Source organism: Sus scrofa, chromosome 13, assembly GCF_000003025.6.
Source record: "Sus scrofa isolate TJ Tabasco breed Duroc chromosome 13, Sscrofa11.1, whole genome shotgun sequence".
Taxonomy (NCBI): domain Eukaryota; kingdom Metazoa; phylum Chordata; class Mammalia; order Artiodactyla; family Suidae; genus Sus; species Sus scrofa.
Window position 1 is genome coordinate 24569802 of NC_010455.5, and position 23054 is coordinate 24592855.

The following is a 23054-nucleotide window of genomic DNA, read 5'->3' on the forward strand; positions in this document are numbered from 1 at the left end:
CTGTGGCTGTGGTGTAGGCGGCAGCAACAGCTCCGATTAGACTCCTAGCCTGGGAAACTCCCTATGCCATGGGTGTGGCCCTAAAAAGACAAAAGACAAATAATTAATTAATTAAATAAAAATTGAAAAATAAAGAATAGTACATTTAAACTTGTGATTACTGATAATTATGTAATTTTACATCTTTATTATGATTTAATGCTTTAAACTTACTATATGATTTCTTTTAGCTCTTTTTATATCTTTTCCTGTTTTTTGTTGAATTGAGAAATGCATGACATTTCTATTCTTCTAGAAATCACTCAAAATATTTACCATCTTTACATACAAATATGATTTAGACATATCCGTAATTTTTACTTATATCTTTATACACCTCTATTCTTTTATCCTATGTCTTTCTTTTCCTTAGGGTTTTTTTCTGGAGTGTGTCATCAATATGTCCATGGGAGAAAACTTTCCGATTTTTTTAAACATTTGAAAATGCCTTTATTTTGTCTTCCTTCCTAAACATTATTTTGCCTAAACTTAGGATTTCAGGTTCAAAAGCTCAGAATTTTTAAAATATTTCCTAATCTTTAATATTCTAGTGGTGCCAGTGTTTAAGCAATGCAGCTTCCCCCATCAGCTGATTGCTAGGGATTTTTTTTTCTTTCTTTTTTTCTTTTTCTGGCTGTACCCATTGCATGCAGAAGTTCCTGGGCCAGGGACTGAACTCACACCACAGGAGCAGCTCAGAGCAGCAACCCAGGCCACTGCATTGACAATGCAGGAGCCCTCATCCACTGAACCACAAGACCGAGTTCTACAAAACTCCCTAACTGATTTCTGTTTTTGTCCTTTAGGAGGAAAGAAATGTTTGATCCATTGATGGCACATTCTTGTTGTTTAGTGCTGGATTAGTCTTCCCTCAAATAAATCTTTTCTGCTATCATTAAGGATATTTTGATAGTGAAGATACTGAGTTAGCCATCTTGAGCCAGTTACTATTCCCCTCTTTTTTTTTTTTAATTTTTTAATTTTTTTTTTTTTTTTTTTTTTTGTCTTTTTAGGGCCGCACCTGTGGCATATGGAGGTTCCCAGGCTAGGAGTCTAGTTGGAGCTGTAGCTGCTGGCCTACGCCAGAGCACAGCCACACCAGATCAGAACCGCGTCTGCAACCCATACCACAGTTCGTGGCATCACCAGATCCTTAACCCACTGATCAAGGCCAGGGATCAAACCGGTAACCTCATGGTTCCTAGTCGTATTCGTTAACCACTGAGCCATGACGGGAACTCCTCCCCTCTTTTTAAAGATAGTGTAGGAGTTCCTGCTGTGGCACAGTAGTGGTATTGCTGCAGCTATGGTCTAGGTCGTAGCTTGGGGCTCAGATTTGATACATGGCCTGGGAACTTTCACATGCCATGGGCGGGGCTGAAAAAGAAAAAAAAATAAAAACTAAAAATATAACGTAACAATTGTGTAACCCTTTAATTTTAATGACCTATCATTCAAGTTCTCACTGCAGGTAAGTAGATTTCTGGAGACATGATTTTACTTTTGGCCTATGCAAATACTCATAATAAAGACTTTTCCTCTAATAGAATTCTATTTTCAATGATAAAAAGGGTTAAATCCTTAATTTACAATGTTCCATTTCATTTATATCACACTTTGCTAATATAACAATCCACTGTTGACGATAATAAGTTGAGATTTTTAACTGACTTTTTCTGACCTAGACACTAGATCTGGGTCCTCCTGGATAAGGAGTCCCACGTATCTCAAGAACTGTCCTGCATTAAGATCCCTGTTGAGTCATCAGCAGCAGCTGGTGGGAAGTGTGACCTCCAAGATGTTGAACTCTGAGTGCAGCAGCTGGTGCCATTGGTCAATGATGCTCACTGAAGCAGGAAACTCGAGTACATATCGTCACAAGACCACCACAACCAGAAACCTCTGGATGGATGAGGACCCTAGGTCCTCACCTGTTAGCATGTCTTCATGACTAGACAAGATAAGAAACAGCTGCATTAAAACCCACCATTGTCTTTATGGCAGGCAAACTCCTGGGGACACTGTCCACTACATCACAGTGTACCCTTTATGAGAGCCCAAGAAAAACACCTCCTGTGGCTCAGGGCCAGGCAGTCATTCCTCCTGCGCAACTGGTATGTTTTCATTCTGTAGATGTACAGATTTTCTAACTGATTTTCTCTTTGTCCGAATTATTAGAAAATTAAAAGCTAGATCTAGGATCTATCTTAGTTTGGGGGCTTTCATTTTTCAACTATTCTAACTTTTTATTTTTTATTCTCTGTAGGAGATCTAAACTCCCTTTGGAAATAAGGCAGGAACTAATCACCTTAAACTAGGCTGGAACTATTTGGAACTAAAAATACTAGATTTTAAGCACGTTAATTTGTTCCTTTTATAACTTTACATATAGGTCAAACCCTTTCACACTAAACCAGCACTGTCCGATAGAAATAGTATGTAAGCCACATGTAATCGGAAATTTTCCAGTAGCCATATTTTATTTACTTATTTATTTTTCTTTTTAGGGCCGCACCTGCGGCACACAGAAGTTCCTAGGACAGGGGTCAAACCAGAGCTGTAGCTACCGGCTTAAACTACAGTCACGGCAACACAAGATCCAAGCCGAGTCTGCAACCTACACCACAGCTCACAGCAATGCCAGATCCTTAACCCACTGAGCAAGGCCAGGGATCGAACCTGCATCCTCATGGATACAGGTCGGGTTCATTACTGCTGAGCCACGATGGGAACTCCTAGTAGCCACATTTCAAAATGAAAAGAAACAGGTGAAATTGAGACAACCGAAGTCTTTGAAAGCTCAGTATGTACTTTATACTGAAAGCTCATCACAACTTGTTCCAGCTGCACTGCAAGTGCTCAGTGGCCACATGTGGCTAGTGGTTCCTGAATTGTACAGGTCAGGTCTAAGCATAAAGGATCTGAAATGATGACCATAGTGTCGGGGGAGTTTTCCAGGTTATAATTACAAATGCATCTGACCTATATTCGTAGTTGGCTTTGATTGAAGATTTCTGAGCTCCTGGGAGTTTCTGAAGCAAATACTAGGTATAAGAAAGTATAAGATCTTCTGACAAGGGTAATGACCATGCAAACCCCAAGATTTTGGATCTTTCTTAGCTTCTCTGTGGCTTTTTTTTTTTCCCCTTGACTGGACCATCCTTGGCTCCTTCTAAGAAACAACATAATATAAAATGGTTTGGGACATCTGCTAAGAAAGAAGAAAACAAACACATTTGTTTATTCTGAACTTCATCCAGAGAGTATTAAAAATGACCTTAAAGTGTGCTAATAAAGGTACAAAGTCAAAGGGCAGAAACACTGCAGGTGTAATCAACAAATGAACAACAAAATTTTGATTCTCGTTTTAGAACCAGCTCTAAAATTTTACACTTTAGTTTGGATAATAAAAGTGTTGTTCATTTAAATCATGAGTAAAAGACCAAAAATGGATTTAGATACCTGAGAATTGAGAATTTGATGTTTTTAGACAAATTATTTAACCTGTAAAAGCCTCCATTTCTACCTGAGTATAGAGTAACAACTACATCAAAGAATGGCTACAAAGATTAATAATATTATGTATAAAGCTTACAACCAGCTAATAGTATGCATTCAATAAATGGTACTATCGTTATAGTTGATCACAAAAGATTATTAAATTCAAGTATTCCTAACCTGGGGTCTGCAGATTCTTGGTCCATGGCTAAAACTGCGGGGGGTGGGAGGGGAAGGGATTCCTAAAATTGGATGGGAAAAAAGACTACCTACATTTTCACTAATCTCTCGCCAAAATCTAGCTTTTTTTTCCATTATGAATGCTGTTAACATCCCAGAATTATCTGAAGGATGTTCAACTTGGCACCAATAGAAGCTACAGATATTTTTATATTACACTTCTGATGCTACAGACATCTCAAAGTATCTTTTCCTTGGCACCTTTTTGAAATTCCAGCTGTTGTTAGACCTGCTATTAGATCTTGTTAATTAATGCATTAGTAAAGAAGTAATACTATGTTATCAATGTACTGTTTTTAACTTTAATGTAATAGGTTTCCTTTGTAATCCTACATGTTTTATTTCTTAAAGCATGATTCTGAGGGGTCTATAAACTTTCACAAGTCTGCCATGGCACAAACAAGGTTAAGAATCCCTAACTTTTTAGTCCATATTTGCTTTCAGAAAATCAACCAAGTTTGACAATTGACCACCTGCCTGGGTGAGCCTATTCTCATGGCCTCAGGTTTGTTTTTCTGTGTATAGTTTGTTAGGGAGATATTACAGTTCTGGTACCTATCAGTTAACCTTCCTGTTCTGTGTTCAAGTTGTCAAGCTGGTTTTCTGGTATGTTCCATGGAGCTCGGGGATATACTTGGGCCCCCACTGAAGCTAGGCAGTGGTTCTTAACTGCGGTCCCAGACCAGTAGCATGAGCATCGCCTGGCAGCTTGCTGGATTTGCAAATTCTAGGGTCATGCCCCAGACGTCCTGAAACAAGCCCTGGGGAAATGCCCACTGGAGTTTGAGAATCACCGCGCTAGGCAATCTGAGGGCGGTCCAATCCTGAGCGAGAGACTCTCATATCGACTTTTCAGAGGGACTTACAGAGCTCCTGCAACCGAGCGAGGCAGGAGGTGGGGAGGTAGGGGAGGTGCTGAGGGGCTGCCATCGAATCGAAAGCCGGGGCTACGAGCCTTGTTTTGGTCCTCTAACCCAGATTTTACTTACATTACACGGGGCCTCGAGGGTGACTGATGATCATCGCCCCCCTCAGCACCAAACCCTCTGCGCAGGCACTGTACGGCCAAAGAAGGGGACTCAAGGGAGAACCTGCGAGCGCCCCACGAAAACTGCTCTAGACCTGCAGGTTCGGGCCAGTTGGGTCTGCAGCCCGCTGGACCTCTCCCAGCCCCACCGCCTGGAGCTGGGGAGCGCACTCCCTGCTGGGAATTGAGGTCCCGTAAGCCTGCTCGCCCCGAGCTTTCCGGGGTCTCTCGCGTTATGAAAACTACAAGTCCCAGAGCGTCTGGCGCGGGAGGGTCACGTGTGGGGCGGCGGGCGCGGCTAAATAGTGTCCGTCCGCCATTTTGTGGGAGAAGCCGCAGCGCCGCCTCTTCTCTCGCGTTCTCGCATCCGTCGCCGCCGCCTCTTCCTCCGCCTCCTACTTCGCCTCTTCCTGCCTCCTCCCGGCTTCCGCCGCCGCCGCTCCAGCCGCATCCCTACCTCGGGGCGAAGCGTCTCCTTATTTATTTCCGTTTTCTCGCCACTCCAGCCTCCTGACACGGTGATCCGGGCGGGCCCCGCAGGAATTTTATCCCTTCACCGGCCTCACACTAGTATCGCATGTCCACTATCCAGAACCTCCAATCTTTCGGTAAGATCGGGCCCCTCACATTCCCCGCGCGCCTCTCGGCCAGCCGGCCGCCCCTGCCTGTCCCCACCAGGGCCGCTTGCCGGCCCCCCTGGCCCAGAGGGCCCCCAACTGCCCTCCCCGCACCCCGAGTGGGGCTTTGTCTCGGCGCCCGAAAGATGGCGACGGGCCCCTGGCGACCCCCTCCCGGAGGACGGCCCCGGACCCCGTCCCCGAGCCCCGGCCTCGGGCCCCGTGCCGCCCTCTGGCCTGCCCCTAGATTTGTCTGCTCCTCGCTTCTGCCCTCTGCCACCTCTTCAACCCCGATCCGCCTGCAGATCTGCCCCTGCTGCTCTCCGGGGGGAGGCTGGCCCGGAGCTGGGGGATCGGCGCCCATTAGCGGTCGGGACTGTTTGCGAGCGACTCTCGGGGGCGTTTAGTAACAGACGCGGATCAGGCCGCTCATCTGTCACAGGGCAGTGGCCCAGTCTTCTCCGCTCCCGTAGTAATTTGTAAAATTACTCTTGATTGCTGTATATATATCTTTCTTACTTTTTTCGAGGCAGAGTTACGGTTAAATGATTGGAGTGGCATCTGTGAATGTTTCTGTTGTCATCAGAATAGTCGAGATGACGCACATTTTTATAGTGGTTATAAAACTATAAAATCTCTTTTCTCTCATTAGAGGATTTTATTCAACAATAACATTATCTACCTGTAACAACGTTTTTCTGTTCGGGTATCAGTGGACATACGTGTTTAAAATCTCTTTGTGAGAGTACCTTGGAGATTTTATTAATTTTTACCCTTACCACCCCCCCCCATCCTCACCTGCAGAAAAAAAAGCAGAGGCACCAGAACCTTCTTCGCAGAGTGCCTAGATGGTAGCGTACCACCTCTCTGGAGATTACTAACTAAAAGATATTTTCCTGCTTTGGATTTTTTTGTATCCTTTTGCAGACCCCTTTGCTGATGCAACTAAGGGTGACGACTTACTCCCGGCAGGGACTGAGGATTACATTCATATAAGAATCCAGCAACGGAACGGCAGGAAGACACTGACTACTGTTCAGGGCATTGCAGATGATTATGACAAAAAGAAACTTGTGAAAGCTTTCAAAAAGGTAAAGGTGTTAGGAGGAAGAGACTAAAATGTAGTTATTGATGCACACCTCTAAATAGGATTACGTTTCACACGTATACTTGACTGTCAATGTGGGTGAAAATGATTAGATCCAAGAAAACTGTTCATGCTCCTAATTAACATTCAGATCTATGGTCTTTCATCTTAAAATAAGATTTACATGGCTCTCAAGCAAAATAAAATAAAAAATGCTTAGTTTCCATGTTCCCAGTAAAAATCATTTTCTCTGTGACCTGCTGATTCATTTTCAAATTAATTCAGGGGTTATAGGAGACAAATGCTGTTTCTTAAATGTAATCAAGTTTACTGAAATAGCTAATTTTAGTCTTAGGGTACAAATAAAATCTCATTGTATTTGACTCAGTTATGTTGAACCTACTTCTCCAGAAATTTGCCTGTAATGGTACTGTGATTGAACATCCTGAATACGGAGAGGTTATTCAGCTTCAAGGTGACCAAAGAAAAAACATTTGCCAGTTTCTCTTGGAGGTGAGTGATTGGGTGCTTTATGTATAACTGAGGTTGTATTGTATTTAAAGGCAATGTGAATTATTACGTCCTTAGTAAAAAATCATGTGAATGAAGCAAATCAGTTACTTCAAATACAAAGTTGGTACTTAATTTGAAGGCAGGAGGGCCAGTTTATTTTGTCATTAGTGACCTGATCATTCCTATGTCCATTTAGGATGTTTTGTGGCATGTCAAGTTATTACAATGTGTGTTGAATTGTTTGTTATTAACCGTTATGCCACAAATAACAGTGTTGCAATAACCTATTAACAGTGATTCTTTTTGGTGACTGCTCTATGTTTTCTTAGGGATGAATTTATATATTATTCAGAGTGATTCTGCTAAATTTTATTTTGCTGCAGGTTGGCATTGTCAAGGAGGAGCAACTTAAGGTTCATGGATTCTAAAATGAACCTAAATACTTGGAGAATTTCTTGAGTAATTTTGTTCTCTAAACCCAGTTTGGCTGCCTCGTGAAATGATTCTCCGCAGTAAATGGACTTTTCATTTATTTAATCATTCAAACTTCCATTCACATCTGCATGATTACAGAAAACATGGGGTATGTAGGCTAGTAACACATAAGAAAATTTCAGTAAGATGGTAATGAAACCCCGTATTCATCTTAACATGTTTCCAATGGAAAATATTTTGTTTTGAGTGTTTATTTGTTTTATTGTTCAGTTTATTACTTTTCACTTGATTAAATGTTTTTTGTTGTATTAAACCATGTATGTTGCAGCTTAACAATAAAAAAAAAAAAAAAAAAAAAACTGAATCCTTTTGTGAGCAGTTAGGCTCCCAAATTTAAGCAAGTGATATACACATATATTTTGTCTTTCAAAATTGGAGTTCTCATTCTGTTTATTCTTTCCAGTTAATTTCAGATGCTGTTAAAGCTAGAGGAGAACCTTTATTAAATGCAACTTGTGTTCTTCATTTACTGACTTAAGAATAGAACAGGAGTATAAACTTAGCCAGAGCCAAGAAATTGTCAGAATGTACTGCTTAAATTTTTAAGTGAGGAGTTTCTGTTGTGGCACAGCGGAAACAAATCTGACTAGGAACCATAAGGTTGAGGGTTCAATCTCCGGCTTGCTCATTGGGTTAAGCATCTGGTGTTGCCGTGAGTTGTGGTGTGGGTCGCAGACGCAGCTCAGATCTGATGTGGCTGTGGCTGTGGTGCAGGCCAGCAGCTGTAGTTCCAGTTAGACCCCTAGCCTGGGAACCTCCATATACCACAGGTGCGCGCCTAAAAAGCAAAAAAAAAAAAATTTTAATGAAAATGAAGCGTAGTTTAAACTTAATTACTAGCATGTAGAGTTATTTTATTCCTTCTTATTAGTTGTATTACTGGGATACCAACACAAGTCCCTCCCTAAGTGCCATATAACACAATAGGTTCCTGACATACACAGGCACTGCCCCACAAAGGTGGGTGGGTAGGTGGTACCACTGTCCTACAGATAGAAGACACTGACGTTGGGGTTGACTTCCCTAGAGTGCCAGAAGGTGACAGAGTTGGGGTGCCAACACAGGGGTTCCAACCAGAAAAGCATTGCTCTTTCCTTAAATCGTTTTGGTATGTATTTCACCAAAGGAATTGGGAGTCACAAGAGATAGTATGGTATGTGGCTGTTGGGGGTAGTACGAGAAATAACAGAATTTGCAGTTCATAATTATGTGATTTCTACAGCTCCATCTCGAGTTCTAGACTTCTCCTTTTTATTGAATCGTGATTATTTGCTGTTACACAAGCCATGTCATTAAAACCATTTAGCTAAGACAGAGAAATACATCTGTAGTAGCCCCTACCTTATCCAACGGGAGTACATTTTAAGACCCCCAAAGGGTGCCTGAAACTGTAGACAATATCAAACCTCGAAAATACTGTTTTTTCTTATACTAACGGGTGGGTAGCATATACAGTGCAGATACTCTGGAGAAGGAATGAATCACATCCCACTGGAGCAGGATGGCCTGAGATTTCATCTCAGCACGCCACCCAGAAAGGTGCTCAGATTAAAACTCCAAATTGTTTAGAATTTTTCCATTTAATATTTTTGTTTTGAACCATGGGTAACTGAAACTGCAGAAAGTGAAATCTCAGCTAAGGGGGAACTATTGTATTTGTACTTCCTAGCTTAAGGCAGGAGGAAAGTGGTAGTGTGAAAAATGTCTATGACTTGGGTTACTACATTCTTTACCAGCTGAACCCTTGCCCCTGTTTTGATGGTACTGCTTTTGGGGAAAAAATCAGCCCCAATAGAGTTTACCTCTTCAATATATTTCATAGTTTTTGCTACTTTCTCAACACATCCTACCTCTAGTCAAGAAAGATGGAATCTTGGAGTTCCTCTCATGGCTAAGCAGAAACAAATCTGACTAGCACACAGGATACAGGTTCAATCCCTGACCCCACTCAGTAGGTTAAGGATCTGGCATTGCCGTGAGCTGTGATGTAGGTTGCAGACATGGCTCGGTTCTGGAGTTGCTGTGGTATAGGCCAGCGGCTACAGCTCCAATTCAACCCCTAGCCTGGGAACCTCCATGTGCCAAGGGTGTGGTCCTAAAAAAAAAAAAAAGACTGGGAATCTGGAGGAGTTCCTGCTGTGCCACAGGAGGTTGAAGATCCAGTGTTGTCTTTGTGTGGTGTGGGTTCTATCCCTGGCCTGGTGTAGTGGGTTAAGGATCCAGTGTTGCTGCATCTGTGGTGTAGGTCACAGCTGCAGCTCAGATTTGATTCCTAGCCTAGGAACTTATATGTACAGCCAAAAGAAAAGAGTATAGTGTCAAATGTGGTAAGCTCATTTTGAAAAATGGGTATATAATTTGACGAAGAGACAGAGGTTTGGGAGAATCCTCCAACTTAACTAAGAATTCTCACTTTTCTACATGCAACATTTTGTAATGATTCCACCTCACATTGAGAGGAGCTATGGAGATAATGTGAGCACTTAACATGCACATTTGAGTGTTGTCTCTTCGTTCACTGACATCTGAGCTAGTGCCCAGAGAAGAATTACCTGCTAAAGTGAGATTGAACGAGAAGGTAGGCAGCAGACAAGGGAAACCTTGAAAAATGGGAGAAAAAAGGCCCCTCATCTTAGCACCCATAGATAAGCTCCTCGTCACCACATGTGTCAGGACACTCCCACTAGATGGGATCAAAAGCCCTGAGCAACACCTCACTCTATAGAATTTGTGAGGAGCACCTCTCCTGCTTAAGCCTGTGAGCCCCAGATACCTAATTGGATTTGTCATGTGTAGGGCAGTCCTCATCCTTAACCCTTTACTGGTCTTCAGCAATGCAATGGAAATAAGGAATATCTACGGATTTCTGCAGTTGTACTGAAACCAGCCTAAGGGTAAAGTGAAATATCACCCTCATGTTGGAAAGCTGTCTGGGAGCCTCAAGAGATTCCTAAGCATGGCTCAATGCTCTTGTCTGCTTCAGTGACAAGAATGACTAGGCCCATTGTATAATCGAGGAAGGAAAATATGCCTACAAATGCAGCAAAAATAACTAGCCAAATGCTTTCTCGTGCCACCCACACAGGAAGACTGATCTGCAGTTCTGAGTGGTGTGCTTTGATGGTGCACAATGAAAACCACTGAGTAGAGACTAGGAGATTTGTCCCTGAACCTCCAGACTCCGCAGAGGTCTTAGTGAAGCCGCTAGAAATTGACCTTTGGTTGAGGCACAGCCTGAGTAAAGTGCTGCCATAGCAACGATGTCTTCTGCCTTTCAGTCTTGGCCTCACCTGAGCAGGGGAAAGCATGGGGGAGCAGCCTGCCCTACCTCCTGAGGAACTCAAATAATAGCTAACCTTTGAGCCATCCCAGAAAGGGGCAGCTCTGATCACATGGAAGGAACAGTTCTAGTCCCAATAAGGATTCAGTCAACCAAAATAACTTGAGAAATACAGAATGGTAACAGATTCTGTGTGCCTGCTGTCACCAGCTGGGCTCAGCTAATGGAATGGGTAGTTACAGCTCAGGAAAAATCAATCTCGTTAGATTGCCCACGTGGACTTGTTCCATTGGGCCTGTGAGGTTTCCCCACATCAAGCCAGAATTCCACTTGGGAAGGAAATGAAGCAGGCTCTATCTATAACCAAAGAGAATTCTCACTTGCGGTAAACAGCAACCAGCTGCGCTTGCTTGACAGTCAGGCGATAGCTGGGCAATACTGTGCTTGTCTAGGATCAAGGGGCCAAGTGAATCAGCCAGAATTTAAAACATGTAAAGGGCCTTCAGCATTGACAGCTCTTTTCACACGGCTATGAAGGCATTTAGCTCCCTTTTCATCTGGATAGTGGAAGCTTGGGGAAAAGAAAAGTCATAAGTCAGAGGAATGGCTGTTTTTCTTCACTCCTGGAAAACATTCAGGGTGGAATTAGTGCCACAAGCAGTCCTCAGATGTTCCTAATCCAGGTGTTGTTATGTCAGATGACTTGTGGCCTGTGGGGATTCTCTGGCCTATGTAGAGAACTTTAAGGGCAACTTAAACTTAGCATTGGCAGTGAGAATGCCAGGGTGAGGTAAGCAGCTCACCTATTAGCTCATCAGTCTGATTTTGAACCTAGCAGGAGGAGCAGTAGATCTATCTGCCAGTGAACTAAAAGCATGATCCGAGTCATGGTGGTGCCTTCATCTGAACAACCTGCAGACTTCTTTTCATGCAGAAAGCAATTACATAGAGATAGGAACCATTTATTCAATACACAAAGGAGATAAAAGTTAAAGCCAAATTCTACTCAGAATCCAAGTGACCTTGGCCCCTGCACTGGGCTTCAGCTGCAGCCCTCTGCTGTAGCTTGGAGGGTCTCTGGGCCTACAGAATGATCTAAATGGAGGCTACCTGAAACCCCCAGGTTTATCTTCATGTGTCCTTCATCCATTATCAGGACCCCAGACCCACCTCCTCAGTCCTTTGGGTAAGTAACAACATATAGTCTGGAGAGCAAAGATAGAATTGGAAGGTACTTTAATCCATGTTAATCATGACAAATTCCATGGGGAAAGCATCACCAAGGATTTAGAAGTATAATCCTTTGGAGTAAGAAAAAGGCCCATCTATTCCCTGGTCACAGACATCTACTCTGAGTGCCTTGTTGCCCTTAACAGAAAGCATTAGCCTGATATTCAGATTAGACTTTGAGAACCACTTGATAGACTAAGTTATTGAAACAAGAGTACCCAGGGAATGATTCTATTAAACAAGGAATTGAAATGGTAGTGGGAGGGAGGGACTCATTAGAGCAAGTATGTAATCCTTTAACACCCCCTTGTGGCCATTTAAAAAAAAAAAAACATGATCTCTCTTGGCAGTTGTGCTGAAAATGACGGGAGTTTTAAGTTGTTGCAGGCATCATTAATACACCAGCTGATAGGTTTAATTTTGTCATCCCTCAAATATTACACAGAAATTGACCTAGGCAGTCCCTATTATTGCAATCCATAGAAATCTACTGCAGTTTGCTTTTACCTGGGAGAGATAAGAAAATGCTTTCACAGTCTTGCCCTGGGGATGTATAAAGCTACCTCATCCACTATCTATCACAGTGTTATTAGAAGGAATTTAATTCAAGTATAAACAGAGACATCTGTTTATGGCCTCCAGAGAATGGATGATTAAGCTAGAAAACAATCAAGGATCCTACTAAACTGTCACCTGTTGAGGAACACAATCTGGAGTTTTACACACACACACCATAAATATACAGTGCTCTCAATTTAAATCTGTCTTAGACCAATACACAGGTGAGTGTGCCTTTCTGGCTGCTGGAGTCACACCCACTTAGAAAGTTACCTGGGAGTTCCTGTCGTGGCACAGCAGAAACGAATCCGACTAGGAACCATGAGGTTTCGGGTTCGATCCCTGGCCTCACTCAGTAGGTTAAGGGTCTGGCATTGCCATGAGCTGTGGTGTGGGTTGCAGATGCAGCTTGGATCCCGAGTTGCTGTGGCTGTGGTGTAGGCCGGCAGCTGTAGCTCCAATTAGACCCCTAGCCTGGGAACCTCCATATACCATGGGTGTGGCCCTAAAAAGACAAAAGACCAAAAAAAAAAAAAAAAAAAGAAAAAGAAAGTAAGCCGAAGATTAGCAACTTTTGTCTGGAAAAAGCGAGTGGATTCCTTTAAAAGCCACAATGTTGCCATTCCATTAGGACTAAAGAACCCAGAACAGGACTCACTTGGCAGATTAATCATTAGTAATATACTCACTTGGAAGACCTCTGGAAGAGCTCACCTTCACAAGTGAGAGATGCCTAATGGGAGCTCGATGGTAACCTGGGAATTGTACTTTATGTATTTGATTCTACACAAGTCAATGACAGCATCACAAGGTGGGCATCTGACCAAGGAATCCCTCCAGAAAGGCACTGGGAAGTACTGATCCAGAAATAATACTATTTCTAAAAAAAAGATGCTTTGACCCTTCCATATTTTTACCGAGCATTGCTCCCTCATCCTCTCAGTTCCCTTGCGATGAAAGTAAAAATGCTAACCTCCTTTTAACACTTATAACCTAGTGTTCTGAGTACCCTACATATAATTTTACAGACTTCATGACCCAGCATAGCTTCCCTGGCTTACCGTCATAACTGCCTCCTTGAAAACACCCTCATCTCACTTTGATCTTGTCTCCTTCCTTTGTGCTCATCTGGCAAAACTGCAACCCTTGTCAAACTCCACCCAGGCTCCATACCTGCACAGGACAGCTGATGGCTGTTGGAGGAAAATAATGATTTTTCTCTCTTTCCCTTCACCCCATTCCTCCATCTTGCACAGCTGAAGACTGTCTCATTCATTATTGAGGTATTTGAAGCTCCTTCATTTTTCTATCTCCAAATTTTCCAAGGCAGTGATGCACACTCTGTCTTCTTCTCTGTTTACTGGATGAAGTGTATTGGTTCCAATTTAAACCAACCCCTCAATTTGTGTCCTGGGTATCATCTCCACTTCTCCATGAATTACCACTATAATTACTCTCCCTTTTTGGAATTGTCTATTTCTTCCTCTCTACTGGATCCTTTTTATCAGGAAGAAATCTCCCTTAATAGTTCCCACCTTTCAAAAACAGACATGCCACAAAGATATTGTGGCTCTGTTCCAGTCCAGTGCAATAAAGCAAATATCACCATAAAGAGAGTACCACAGATTTTTGGGTTTCTCAGTACATATAAAAGTTATACTTTTTCTTTACGCTAACAATGAAATATCAGAAACAGAATGTAAAAAAAAATCCCTTTAAAATCACATCCCCAAGAATAAAATATTCAGGAATAAATCTAACCAAGGAGGTGAAAGATGTATACACTGAAAACTATAAAATATTAACAAAGGAAATGAAGATGATTTAAATAAATGGAAAGCTATTCCATGCTCTTGGATTGGAAGAATTAATATTAAAATTACCATGTTACCAAAGCAATCTACATATTTAATGCAATCCCTATTAAACTACGCATGACATTTTTCACAGAACTAGAACAAACAATCCTAAAATTTATATGGAATCATAAAAGACCCAGAATTGCCAAAGTAATCCTGAAGAAAAGGACCAAGCTGGAATCCTAACCTTCCCAGACTTCAGACAATATCACAAAGCTACAATCATCAAAACAGTGTGATACTGGCACAAAACAGACATATGGATCAATGAAACAGAATAGAGAGCCCAGAAATAAACTCACACACCTACAGTCAATTAATCTTTGACAAAGAAGATGAGACTATACAATGGGAAAAAGATAGTCTCTTCAGCAAGGGGTGCTGGGAAAGTTGGACAGCCGCATGTAAATCAAGGAAGTTAAAACACATCCTCACGCCACACACAAAAATAAACTAAAAATGGCTTAAAGACTTAAACATAAGACATGACAGCATGACTCCTAGAAGAGGTCATAGGCAAAATGTTCTCTGACATAAATCATACAAATGTTTTCTTAGATCAGTCTCCAAGGAAACAGAATAAAAACAAACATAAACAAATGAGACCTAATCAGATCTACAAGCTTTTGTACAGCAAAGGAAACCATATACAAAATGAAAAGACAGCCTGTGGGCTGGGAGAAAATATTTCCAAATGATGTGACCAAGAAGGGCTTAATTTCCAAATATATGAACAGCTCATACAAATCAACGACCAAAAAAAAAGAGAAAGAAACCCCAAACAACCCAACTGAAAAATAGACAGAAGACCTAAATAGACATTTCTCTAAAGAAGAAATACAAATGGCCAATAGGAACATGAAAAAGTTCTCAACATCGCTAATTATAAGAGAAATGCAATTCAAAACTATAATGGGGAGTTCTCCTATGGCACAGTGGGTTAAGGATTTGGTGTTGTCACTGCAGCAGCTTGAGTCACTTCTGTGGCCCAGGTTTGATCCCTGACCTGGGAACTTCCATGTACTGTGGGCATGGCAAAAAACAAAAACAAAAGCAAAAACAAACCTACAATAAGGTACCACCTCACACTGGTCAGAATGCCCATCATTAAAAACTCTACAAATAACAACTGATGGAGAGGATGTGGAGTAAAGTGAACTCTCCTACACTGTTGGTGGAAAAGTAAATTTGTACAGCTACTACAGAAAACAGTATAGAGGTTCATTAGAAAACTAAAGGTAGGATTTCCCATCCTGGCAAAGTGGAAACAAATCCGACTAGGAACCATGAGGTTGTGGGTTCAATTCCTGGCCTCTCTCAGTGGGTTAAGGATCTGGCATTGCCATGAGCTGTGGTGTAGGTCGCAGATGCAGCTCGGATCTGGTGTGGCTGTGGCTGTGGCTGTGGCATAGGCAGGCAGCTATAGCTCCAATCAGACCCCTAGCCTGGGAACCTCCACATGCCGTAAGTGTGGCCCTAAAAAAAGGGAAACTAAAGATAGAGTTATGATTATAGAAGCACTATTCACAATATCCAAGACATGGAAACAACCACACACATGACTGGTACCATCACCCCACACACCATAGCCTGGGGGCTTGGCACTGAGACTCAGCATTGAGACTCAGGCTTCAGAGGTCAGTTACAGGGAGAGGACTAGGGTTGGCTATGTGGAGACAGCCTGAGGGGACTAAGGAGTGGTGAAACACAGCCAAGGAGCTCAGGAGGAGGCCAGGGCTGACAGGAGAAGTAAGGCACCATAGTTGGGGAGGGTAAGAAGAGGGACCACTATAGGAACTTCTTTGCACGTGCATGGGCTCTCAGGTGGCAGGGCACATCTTGCACAGGCTATGGGGGCAGATGCAAACTGCCACAGCCATCTCAGACTCCAGAGGTGGGCACAGCCTGCCACCACTAAGGGTCCTGTGACCAGGCACAGCCTGTATCCCCAGTCACCACAAGGGCTCCCACAGAGGGCCCTTCAACTGAGTGCCACTCAGTGCCCCCACCTCTCTGATAATGCACATGCCCCTGCTGTTGCAGCTGCCAAGGGCTCTGAGTGCCACCCCACCTTCCTGAGAGTCATTGCCACTGCTGAGGGCCCTGCAACCAGGAGCAGCCTGCCATCCCCACCTCCCCATAGGTCCCTGCCACTGCCAAGGACCCAGCAACCAGGTGCTGCCTGCAAGGGACCCCCATTGCCCCCACCTCTCTTGAAGAACAGGAAAGTCATACACCTTCACACCCCCTATCAAAAGGATAATGGCTTACGCATACTAAGGAAAGAGACAGCAAGCATCCAAACCAAAAGCAGCTCTCATGCCAAAAAACAGGAAGGCCTCACAAACTACCCAGGGATGCCCCCACATATAAATAGCCCTCCAAGACTACAGTAGATAATTGTTTTCCCTAAACTCACAGAGTAAGAAAAATATAAGCAAGATGAAGAAGCACTGGAATCATCCCCAGTTAAAAGAACAGGAGATGGACAGCTGCATGCAAAGCAATGAAAGAGAACACACCCTCACACCATGCACAAAAATAAACTCAAAATGGCTGAAAGGGAGTTCCCGTCGTGGCACAGTGGTTAACGAATCCGACTAGGAACCATGAGGTTGCGGGTTCGGTCCCTGCCCTTGCTCAGTGGGTTAATGATCCGGCGTGGCCATGAGCTGTGGTGTAGGTTGCAGACGCGGCTCAGATCCCACGTTGCTGTGGCTCTGGCGTAGGCCGGTGGCTACAGCTCCGATTCAACCCCTAGCCTGGGAACCTCCATATGCCGCGGGAGCGGCCCAAGAAATAGCAACAACAACAACAACAAAAACTGGCTGAAAGACTTAAATATACGACAGGACACCATCAAACTCCTAGAAGAAAACATATGCAAAACACTCTCTGACATCAACATCATGAATATTTTCTCAGGTCAGTCTCCCAAAGCAATAGAAATTAGAGCAAAAATAAACCCATGGGACCTCATCAAACTGAAAAGCTTTTGCACAGCAAAGGAAACCAAAAAGAAAACAGAAAGACAACTTACAGAATGGGAGAAAATAGTTTCAAATGATGCAACTGACAAGGGCTTAATCTCTAGAATATATAAACAACCAACTTATACAACCCAACAGCAAAAAAGCCAATCAATCAATGGAAAAATGGGCAAAAGAGCTGAATAGACATTTCTCCAAAGAAGATATACAAATGGCCAGCAAACACATGAAAAAATGCTCAACATCGCTGATCATAAGAGAAATGCAAATCAAAACTACCATGAGATACCACCTCACACCAGTCAGAATGGCCATCATTAAGAAATCCACAAATAACAAGTGCTGGAGGGGCTGTGGAGAAAAGGGAACCCTCCTGCACTGCTGGTGGGAATGTAAACTGGTACAGCCACTATGGAGAACAGTTTGGAGATACCTTAGAAATCTATACATAGAACTTCCATATGACCCTGCAATCCCACTCTTGGGCATCTATCCGGACAAAACTCTACTTAAAAGAGACACATGCACCCGCATGTTCATTGCAGCACTATTCACAATAGCCAGGACATGGAAACAACCCAAATGTCCATCGACAGATGATTGGATTCGGAAGAGGTGGTATATATACACAATGGAATACTACTCAGCCATAAAAAAGGATGACATATAATGCCATTTGCAGCAACATGGATGGAACTAGAGAATCTCATCCTGAGTGAAATGAGCCAGAAAGACAAAGACAAATATCATATGATATCACTTATAACTGGAATCTAATATCCAGCACAAATGAACATCTCCTCAGAAAAGAAAATCATGGACTTGAAGAAAGGACTTGTGGCTGCCTGATGGGAGGGGGAGGGAGTGGGAGGGATCGGGAGCTTGGGCTTATCAGACACAACTTAGAATAGATTTACAAGGAGATCCTGCTGAATAGCATTGAGAACTTTGTCTAGATACTCATGTTGCAACAGAACAAAGGGTGGGGAAAAAAATGTAATTGTAATGTATACATGTAAGGATAACTTGATCCCCTTGCTGTACAGTGGGAAAATAAAAAAAAAATTAAGTTCCAAGAGGAAAAAGACACATTAGGCATAACATAGAACCTGGTAGTATTTATTGTGATCAGGCAATTATTTTCACATCATTAAAAGTTCTGGTATTGAACAATGGGGATGGAAAACAATAATGGGATGAAAAAAATAGATTCTTTGTCTAGAAATACAAAACTTTTAGTTATGGAAACATGCACATACATACTTTACCATGATCCTCCATTTGTTAACAATTAAAGTATTGTCAATTAAAAAAAAACAATAAGAGCTATTTAAGCCAACACATTTCCATTTTTTCCATGGTTATATGAAAACTCAAAGCACATGTGGCATTAAATTTTAATAATTATACCCCCCCCAAAAAAAGAACAGGAGAATTCCCCTGAAGGAGCAAACAATAAAACAGACCTCTGCTGTCTAACAGACACTGAGTTCAAAAAGGAGGCAATGAAAATACTGAAGGAATTAAGAACGGATAGCAACAGCAACATAGATTAATTTAAAAAGGAACTAGAAACTATAAGGAGGAGCCAAGAAAAAATAGAAAATTCATTTTCAGAGATGAAAGCTGAGCTAAAGGCATTGAACAGCAGGTTGAATAAAGCAGAGGAAAGACTTGGAAGATAAAATAATGGAAATCACCCAATCAGGACAGCAGAAAGAAAGCCAAAAAAAAAAAAAAAAAGCAATATAAGAGATCTATGGGATAATATAAAGCATACCTGTTTGCATAATAGGGATTCCACAAGGAGAAGAAAAAGAAAAAGGGATTCAAAATATATTTGAGGAAATTATGGCTGAAAACTTTCCAAATCTAAGGAAGGAAACAGACACCCAGATACTGGAAACACAGAAGGCACTAAACAAGTTGAATCCAAACAGAGCCACACCAAGACACAGTATAATAAAAATGTCAACGGTTAAAGATAAGGAAAGGATTCTAAGAGCAGCAAGAGAAAAACGAGTTAATTAAAAGGGAACCCCCATAAGGCTATCAACTGATTTCTGTACCGAAACACTACAGGCCAGAAGAGAGTGGCAAGACATATTCAAAGTTCTAAAAGGGAAAAATTTGCAGCCTAGAATACTCTACCTAGCAAGAATATCATTTAAAATAGAAGGAGAAATAAAGACTTTCTCCAACAAACAAAAACTGAAATAGTACAGCAATACTAAACCCATTGTAAAAGAAAAACTGAAAGGGCTTCTCTAAATAAAAAAGAAATAGGATAGGGGAAATCACAATTGGAAAGCACTCAAATAAGCCAGTGTACAGATCTAAAAGGAAAAAAAAAAAACAAAACTATCGTAAAAGTGACAATAAACACAAGGAGCAGCAAAAGAACAAACATGAAGATGTTAAAAAAGGACTTCAGGAGTTCCCGTTGTGTAGCAGCAGAAATGAATACAACTAGGAACCATGAGGTTGAAGTTTCGATCCCTGGCCTCGCTCAGTGGGTAAGGATCTGGCATTGTCGTGAGCTGTGGTGTAGGTCGCAGACATGGCTGTGCCTGTGGTGTAGGCCGGCAGCTACAGCTCCGATTCGACCCCTAGCCTGGGAACCTCCATATGCCACAACTGCAGCCCTAAAAAGCAAAAAAAAAAAAGGAGGGGGGGAGGATTTCAAAATCATGAAACATAGAGAAGGAAACTAAGAAAATCTAGATTCTTTTTTTTTTAGAATGTGTTTGAGCCTACATGACTATCAGGCTAAAGCAAGAAGATATAGGAAAGGGTTAACATACCTGAAAAACAAGGCAACCACCACAAATCAAAACCAGACACTACATTCACAAAAACTAAAAAGAAAAGGACACAAGCATAAAAGAAAAGGAAATCATCCAACCAAAAAAAGAGAGAAAGGAACAAAGGAGAAGCATAGAATCAACTGGAAAACAAGGTTTAAAATGGTAATAAGTAGAGTTCCCACTGTGGCTCAGTGGTTAATAAACCCAACTAGTACCCATGAGGACACAGGTTCGATCCCTGGCCTTGCTCAGTGGGTTAAGGATGTGGCATTGCTGTAAGCTGTGATGTAGGTCACAGACATGTCTCGGATCTGGTGTTGCTGTGGCTGTGGTGTAGGCCAGCGGCTACAGCTCTGATTGGACCCCTAGCCTGGGAACCCCCATATGCGGCAGGTATGGCCCTAAAAAAAATAAATAATAAATAAATAAGTAAAATGGCAATAAGTACACATTTATCAATAATTACCTTAAATGTCAATGGACCGAATACCCCAATCAAAAGACATAGAGTGGGAGTTCCCGTCGTGGCGCAGTGGTTAACGAATCCGACTAGGAACCATGAGGTTGCGGGTTCGGTCCCTGCCTTGCTCAGTGGGTTAACGATCTGGCATTGCCGTGAGCTGTGGTGTAGGTTGCAGACGCGGCTCGGATCCCGCGTTGCTGTGGCTCTGGCATAGGCCAGTGGCTACAGCTCCGATTCAACCCCTAGCCTGGGAACCTCCATATGCCGCGGGAGCGGCCCAAGAAATAGCAACAACAACAACAAAAAAGACAAAAGACAAAAAAAAAAAAAAAAAGACATAGAGTGATAGATTGGATAAAAAAGAAAGAGCCTACATATGCTATCTATAAGAGACTCACCTTAGGGCAAAGGACACATATAAGTGAGGGGATGGAAAATGGAAAAGACAGGAAAGCAGGAGTTGCAACACTCATATCAGACAAAATATACTTTAAAACAAAGGCCGTAAAGAAAGACAAAGAAGGACACTATTTAATGTCAAAAGGATCCATTCAAGAAGAGGATATTATACTCATCAATATATATACCCCTAATATAGGAGCACCCAGATACATGCAACAAATACTAACAAACATAAAAGGAGAAATTGATATGAATACAATAATAGTAGGAGACTTTAACACCCACTCACATCAGTGGACAGATCCTCTAAACAGAAAATCAATACGGCAACAGAGATCCTAAATGACACAAAAGAAAAGTTAGACTTAACTGACATTTTCAGGACATTATATCCAATGGCATTTTTAAAGAACTAGGAGAAAAAAGTCCTAAAATTTGTGTAGAACCACCAAAGACGCTGATTAGCCAAAGTGATCCTGAGAAAGAACAAAAATGAAGGCATCATAGTCCATGATTTCCAACTATACCACAAAACAATACCAATCAAAGCAGAATGATATGAACACAAATACAGACAAATACATCAATGAAACAGAACAGAGAGCCCAGGAATAAACTCCCACACAGAGTCAATTAATCAATGACAAAGGAGGCAAGAATATACAATGGGGGAAAGACAGTCTCTTTAGCAGGTGGTATTGGGAAAACTGGACAGCTACAAGTAAAAGAATGAAACCAGACCATTTTTGCATACCATATAAAAAATAAACTCAGGGAGTTCCCGTTGTGGCGCAGTGGTTAACGAATCCGACTAGGAACCATGAGGCGGGCGATCCTGCCTTGCCAGTGGGTAACCATCGGCACTGCGTGAGCTGTGGTGTAGGTCACAGACGCGGCTCGGATCCCGCGTTGCTGTGGCTCTGGCGTAGGCCGGCGGCTACAGCTCCGATTGGACCCCTAGCCTGGGAACATCCCATATGCCGCGGAAGCGGCCCAAGAAATGGCAAAAAAAAAAAAAAAAAAAAAAAAGACAAAAATAAACTCAAACTGAGTTAAAGACATAAATGTAAGATCTGAAATTATAAAAATCTTAAAGGAAAACATAGGTAGTAATAAGCTCTTTGACATTGGTCTTGGTGTGGAATTTGGGGATCTGTTCCCAAAAGCAAAGGCAACAAAAGCTGAAATAAACAAGTGGGACTACACCAAATTAAAAAGCATCTGCACAGAAAAGAAAACCATCTACAAAATGAAAATGCAGCCTACTGAATGGGAGAAGATATTTACAAATCATATATACAATAAAAGATCAATATTCAAAATACATTAAGAACCCAATAGCAAAGACAAACAAATAATACAATTTTTAAAATGGGCAGAGGATCTAGACATTTTTCCAAAGACATAGAGATGGTCAACAGGCACATAACAAAGATTTCAACATCACCAATTATCAGGGAAATGAAATCAAAACCACAGTAAGATGTTAGAATGTTATTATGGCTATTAATGTTAGAATGGCTATTAGAAAAAGACAAGAAATAACAAACTTTGGAGAGGATGTGGAGAAAAGGGAACCCTCATATACTGTTGGTGGGAATGTAAACTGGTGCAGCCACTATGGAAAGAGTTCCTCAAAAAATTAAACATGGAGCCACCATAAAATACAGCAATTCAATTCCTGAGTATTTATCCAAAGAAAATGAAAACTAATTTGAAAGATATATGCACACTTATGTTCATTGCAGCATAGTTTACAACAGCCAAGATATGGAAGCAACTTAAGTGTCCATCGATAGATGAATGGATAAAGAAGATGTTGTGTATATATATGCAATGGCATCCTCCTCAAGCTGGTTTATTTTCAGTGTATGTGTCACTCTCCTCAATATTGTATTTGGATATATCAGTTTGCCGGAGGCCAGCTCCGCAGCCAGGGAGCGTGCACT

At 41.9% G+C, this 23054-nt stretch overlaps 1 protein-coding gene and 1 long non-coding RNA gene across 6 annotated transcripts in view; one reads left to right on the top strand and one right to left on the bottom strand.

Annotated features, from left to right (window-relative positions):
* LOC110256427 overlaps positions 1-23054 on the bottom strand; it is a 200114-nt gene that overhangs the window by 78153 nt on the left and 98907 nt on the right. The gene's annotated exons all lie outside the window — the stretch shown is intronic.
* Positions 5382-7685, top strand: EIF1B (eukaryotic translation initiation factor 1B). The gene is made up of 4 exons (NM_001001635.1): positions 5382-5412; positions 6349-6512; positions 6920-7021; positions 7405-7685. The coding sequence occupies exons 1-4, from the start codon at positions 5382-5384 to the stop codon at positions 7447-7449; spliced, it is 342 nt and encodes a 113-aa protein (NP_001001635.1). The 3' UTR covers positions 7450-7685.

Excerpts from the sequence above, each read along its gene's own strand:
- EIF1B (NM_001001635.1), top strand. The coding sequence starts at position 5,382 with ATGTCCACTATCCAGAACCTCCAATCTTTCG. Across the intron at positions 6,513-6,919 it reads TTGTGAAAGCTTTCAAAAAG|AAATTTGCCTGTAATGGTAC; the intron begins GTAAAGGTGTTA and ends CTACTTCTCCAG. Across the intron at positions 7,022-7,404 it reads TTTGCCAGTTTCTCTTGGAG|GTTGGCATTGTCAAGGAGGA; the intron begins GTGAGTGATTGG and ends ATTTTGCTGCAG.